The sequence below is a fragment of the Notolepis coatsorum genome, assembly GCF_963971535.1.
Source record: "Notolepis coatsorum genome assembly, contig: SCAFFOLD_1979, whole genome shotgun sequence".
NCBI lineage: Eukaryota > Metazoa > Chordata > Actinopteri > Aulopiformes > Paralepididae > Notolepis > Notolepis coatsorum.
This window is the reverse complement of record NW_028171615.1, coordinates 6,466-12,500: the sequence shown is the minus strand read 5'-3', so window position 1 is coordinate 12,500 and position 6,035 is coordinate 6,466. Positions and strand designations below refer to the sequence as shown.

Below are 6,035 nucleotides of genomic sequence, written 5' to 3'. Positions count from 1 at the left end.
TAATGAACACACTAGACTAGACAAATATCAAGATGTATCCATCAGTGGACCAATTGCATGCTTTTGCAGAGGACAAAAAGCCTTCAGTCGAATCCCCCCCCCATGTCTATGTGGCTTAGTGAAATCTCTTCGTACATGGCATCAGAGAAAATAATGTTCAATCTTAAGAAAAAACCACATCTCTTTGATAAATGCTGGGCTGGGTTTAGGCAATACTTAGAACAGATTACATAGTAGGTTGACGATGTAGGCTATTATTGAAGCTCCCTTTTGTCTTTCTGATGGGTATATATTGCAATGAATGATACTGTAAATGTTATTAGTTGCTCTTTGAAGAGAAAAGATGTAACGTTAGATATTTATTTGTTTGGTGTAGAAGTATGGGCACCTGTTAGACGGGTGTAACTGGGTTTACTAAATTCTAAAAAAAAAAAAAAAAAAAAAAATGAATTTGTTGAGGTCCTAGTCTGGGGGAGGGGAGGGGGGGGTCTGGCCTAGAGGTTTTTATTTTTTTTTGTTTATATTGATTTTTTATTTTTCTTTCAGGGGGGGGGGGGGGGGGGGTGGTTTATTTTGTATCTATTTTTCTGTAACTCGGGGGGGGGGGGGGGGCAGTTGGCAGCATTTCCTTTTGTATGGTTGTTGAACTGTTGAACTGATGCTGTAAAACTGAAAAAAAAAAAAATACCAATAAACATATTGTTTAAAAAAAAAAGAAGCCTTCAGTCGACTCCTTCCTGCTGCAGTACTCGGCCACCAGGGCCAGTGAGGAGATGCGCAGTGTCTTTGTTGAGGCTCCCCATGTGGTGCCGGCTAGTCGTCGTATCAGCGCCAGCGCGGCACTTTTTTTTTTTTGCGTGGTTGTTTTTCCCCTGGCACCTTCCAGGTTGTTGTTTGAATGACAGTGTTCTGTCAAGCTTCACACCGAGGTATGTGGGGGTATGTATGTTGGTACTGTAGCCGGACGTTATCCACCACGACGCTCATCTCATGGGTCGCTTCCCTGTTGTTGAGCTGGAACATTGTAGACATTGTCTTTCCCATGCTGAGCTTGAGACGCCCGTCCCTCAGGTATGAAGACAGGATGTTCATATCTTCGGCTGCTTCCCAAGTTGGCTTGCTGAGTAGGATGGCCAGGTCGTCTGCATAGCCATACTGCTTTGATTGAGTTGCAGGCAGGTCGTATATGCAGATGTTAAACAGCATCGGTGCCGTCTATCATTGTAAATTGACAGTTATTTTGCCATATATAATAATTATTATTATTAAATTATTTTGTTGGCAACTCTTTTGCATGACTTTTCACAGTACACATTGTAAATTCACAGTCAATTGTTGTAATGCATGTATACAACAAAATGATGGGTAATTCCCAAGTAACACTGTAATATCACAGTAATAATTCCTTACTATTTGAAGCTGTGAAATGACAGTACACAGTTTTACGTTCACAACAACGTATTGTAATATCATGGATGTGATATTACAATACATTGCCGTCAAGACATTCACAGTAAATCGTTGTGAACCTTACTGTGAAAGTCATGCAAAAAAGTTGCCAATAATAATTTATTGTGACTTTACAGTGAAAAATCTTACAGTGCTGCAGCACTGAGCCCTGTGGTACACCATTCCTGAGTTTCCTCACTCTGCTGCATTGCAGCGACAGCCCTAATAGTAACCGGTTAGGCCTCTTCGTCTCCGAGATGCTTTACGCTGGGACCTCGTTCAACTCTCTGCGTGTCGGAGCGTCGCCCTTGGAATGGCTAAGCTCCACCCCTCACCTGAGAGAAACAAGGAAGCAAGATTCTATTTAACACTCATCATCACTGATGGGAAAGACACACCGAGAGACAAACGCCCACTTCTCCAAGAGCCTCTGAACTAAACACAACAAGACAACTCCCACTGAGAGAGACGACCGGCGCTTTATACAACATACAAAGGAGGGAATATTGGTCCGAACTGGTACTCCAATCTGCTGCCGATCACATCTATACTGAACAGGAGTTTATATAACAACCTGCTGCCGATTATCTGAACAAGAGTTTATATAACGACCTGCGGATCACATCTATACTGAACAGGAGTTTATATAACAACCTGCTGATCACATCTATACTGAACAGGAGTTTATATAACAACCTGCTGATCACATCTATACTGAACAGGAGTTTATATAACAACCTGCTGATCACATCTACTGAACAGGAGTTTTATTGCAGCCGTGATTAAAAATCAGTCAGGCTGCATCTGAGAGAAGGGAGTGTCGTCACCCGAACTGCAGCTTCTCTTCACTATAGGAGACAAGATGGCTTTTGGATCGTCTCTCCCGGGGATAGATTACCTCTGTCCTGTGTGCCACGACGTCTTTAAAGAACCGGTCCTCCTGCCCTGCGGCCACAGCTTCTGTAAAGACTGTCTGCAGACATGCTGGACGGATAAACCGATAAAGGAATGTCCCCTTTGTGGGACGATATGCACAAAGAAAAAGCTTCCTAGGAACCTGGCTCTGATGAAGCTGCAGTGTGAGGCCTTCTTACAGGAGGAGAGGAGTCTGGGTGCAGGGTCCGAGGCGCTCTGCGGTCTGCACGGTGACAAACTGGCCATCTTCTGTGTGGGCCATCAGCAGCCCATCTGCCGGGTGTGTCGGGACCCTCGAGAACACGCCGACCACAGTTTGAGACCCGTCGACGAGGCCGCGCGCGACCACAGAGAGGAACTCCAGAAATCACTGGAGCCCTTAAAGAAGACACTAGAGATGTTTAGTAAAGTCAAACAGAACTGCGGTGAAACGGCGGAACACATCAAGGTGCAGGTCCGGCTCACAGAGAGGCGGATCAAGGAGGAGTTTAAGAAGCTTCACCGGTTTCTACAAGAGGAAGAGGAGGCCAGGATGGCGGCACTGGGGGCGGAAGGGGCGCGGAAGAGTCAGACGATGAAGGAGAAGATCGAGGGGCTGAGCAGAGTGATAGCGACTCTTTCGCAAACCATCGGCGTCGTAGAGGAGCAGCTGAGAGCCGCCGACGTCTCGTTCCTGCAGGGCTACCGGGCCGCGGCGTGGCGTGCCGCCCAGTGCACCCCCCCGCCGGACCCACAGCCGCTCCCCCCGGGAGCTCTGATGGACGAGGGCAAACACCTGGGCAACCTGGCCTTCAGAGTCTGGGACAAGATGAAGGAGATCGTGGGATACACCCCCGTGGTCCTGGACCCGAACACCGCCCACCCGGAGCTCTTCCTGTCCGACGATCTGACCGGCGTGGCGTGGGGTGGGGTCCGACGGCGGCTCCCCGACAACCCGGAGAGGTTCACCGACTGGCCCCGCGTCCTGGCCTGCGAGGGCTTCGGCTCGGGGACTCACGGCTGGGTGGTGGAGGTCGGGGACAACGCGTCCTGGATCCTGGGCGTGGCGCCGGAGTCCGTCGGGAGGAAGGGAGGTGGTAGCTATGAGTGAATGAATTAATGAATGAATTATTTTATTTCCAATGTTTACAAATAAATAAACAATAAACTAATAATTTTTTGGAATTTTTTACAAATAAACAAGCGAAAAGGATCGGTTTGAAGCCAAAAGGCCCATAGAGCAACCGACCCCTAATTCAAAAACAAATTCAAAAAAGTTTAAGTTTGCAGAATAAAACAAATAAACAGAAAATCAACAATCGACAAAAACCGATCCCGAAAAGAACAAAAATTTTAAGTTTGCAAAATAAAACAAACAAACAAACAAAAAATCAACAATCAACAATCGACAAAAACCGATCCCGAAAAGAACATAAGCCAACATCAATACTTAATCTGCAATACCCGAGTTTCATGGTAGAGAAAACAGATTCTACATGTATTGGTTAAATTTGACTATAAGATTCTAGAACCCTGGGCGGCTGGGTGGCGCAGCGGACATTGCGCTCGTCACCAACGCGAGAGACACCGGGTTCGACTCCGGCTGTCCGCGATGCCTCCGGCTTGGGCCGGCCGTCATACTAACTAATTGGCAGAGTCAGCGGGAGGGGAGTCGATGATGGGTGGTAATCTGGACGTTGTGGACAGCGACTCCTACAGGTCGGTTGGGGAGGGCGCCTGCACAGCAGAGACAGGAAGTGGCGGGGGTAGTAGTGTGAGCCTCCCACACGTTACTCCTCGCCACTGAGAGTCCGCGCTGGCAGGTGAAACGACATGACAGGCTGCCTCCTCGTGTACCGGAGGTGACACGTGATGCAAGGCTTCTAGCCTCCCTACGACCGGCCAGTGGGGGGCACATGTGAGCAACGTTCAAGACAGGGGAGGGGGAGGGGTTGAGAGAGTCAACAGCTTTAAGTACCTCGGAGCCTACATATCCGAGGACTTGACATGGACCACACACATTAACAGTGTTGTGAAGAAGGCACGACAACGCCTCTACTTCCTCAGGCGCCTAAGGAAGTTCCAAGTCAGCCAGAAGATCCTTAAGAACTTCTACTCATGTACAATAGAGAGCATCTTGACCGGCAACATCACCTCCTGGTTTGGGAATAGCACTGCACAAGACCAAAGCAGACTACAAAGAGTGACACGTTCAGCCGAACGCACAATTGGAGGGGGGCTCCCCACCCTCCAGAACATTTACTACAAGCGTTGCAAGGGCAAGGCTAAGAGAATCATTAAAGACTCCAGTCACCCGAACAACTGCCTCTTTGAACTGCTGCGGTCAGGCAAGCGATACAGGAGTCTCAAGGCGAGCACAGAAAGACTCAGAAGAAGCTTCTATCCCCAGGCCATCAGGCTGCTAAACGAACAATGAACACTACACAACAACAACCACCAAACGCACATAGCACACACATCCACACGCACACACTCACTTTAAACAAACACACTGTAGCACCCACTCCACACACTTTATAGCACACACTCACTTTAAACAGACACACTGTAGCACCCACTCCACACACTTATAGCACACACCCACTTTAAACAAACACACTGTAGCACCCACTCCCCACACTTTATATTTATGGATGAAGGATTGCACTACAACTCGTACACCTTACTGTAAATTGTACCTAAAATTGTACCTCATCCCATTTCTGCTTTGCACTAGATAGTACTGTACATTAGTACACTGCATAGTATTGTGTATTGTATATTATATGGTAACTCAGAACATTGTACATATGTCTATACCGAACACTGTGACCTCATTTTCTTCTTCTAAATTCATGCTATATTATGTTATTATGTTATTTGATACTATCTTGTCTAGCACAGTCTCTGGAGCGTAACAGTAAGAAGCATTTTGTATGAAAGTATTCTGTACTTCTGTATGACAACTATTAAAGAACTTGAACTTGAACTTGAAGAATTGGCACGAGAGGTAAATTGGGATGGGGAGAGAAATTCTAGAACCCTGTTTTTAAACATATTTTTATTAAACTTAAAAATACTCCTGCTGTTGTTTATTCCATCCGGCAGATAACTGGAGCGGGCACTGGAGGGTGAGGTTCTGTAACGATGAGTACGCCGCGTTCGGCCCCTCGGAGGAAGCCAGTCACCTCCCGGTGGGCCGGCGGCTGGGCAGGGTCAGGGTGCGGCTGGACTGGGTCGGGGGAACCCTGGCGTTCTCTGACCCCGACACCGACACCACCCTGCACACCTTCAGGCACGCCTTCACCGAGAGGCTGTTCCCGTACGTCATGCTCACTGGGAGGACCGCGTCTCCCATCAAGCTCTCACCGCTGAAGGCCTCTGTGACGGTGGAGGAGCGCAGACACACAGGACACGTCGCAGAGTCAACTTTACTCAAACCGAGTACATTTGACTCAAACGTTTACTTTCAGTTTGAGTAAAATGTACTCTGCAAAATATTTACTGTGTAGAGATGAAGATGATGGTGATGAGGATGATGATGATGGTGATGATGATGATGATGAAGATGATGATGATGATGGTGATGATGATGGTGAAGATGATGATGAAGATGATGATGATGATGATGATGATGGTGGTGATGAAGATGATGATGGTGATGATAATGAGGATGATGATGATGATGAGGA

The 6,035-nt window shown here is 47.4% G+C and overlaps 1 protein-coding gene across 1 annotated transcript; it reads left to right on the top strand.

Annotated features, from left to right (window-relative positions):
- Positions 1 to 2,311: 2,311 nt before the first annotated feature.
- On the top strand, positions 2,312 to 5,829 carry LOC311248227 (zinc-binding protein A33-like; the record flags this gene model as incomplete). Its single annotated transcript, XM_084339150.1, has 2 exons — positions 2,312 to 3,437; positions 5,452 to 5,829. The coding sequence occupies 2 exons, from the start codon at positions 2,312 to 2,314 to the stop codon at positions 5,823 to 5,825; spliced, it is 1,500 nt and encodes a 499-aa protein (XP_084195276.1). The 3' UTR covers positions 5,826 to 5,829.
- Positions 5,830 to 6,035: the final 206 nt, after the last annotated feature.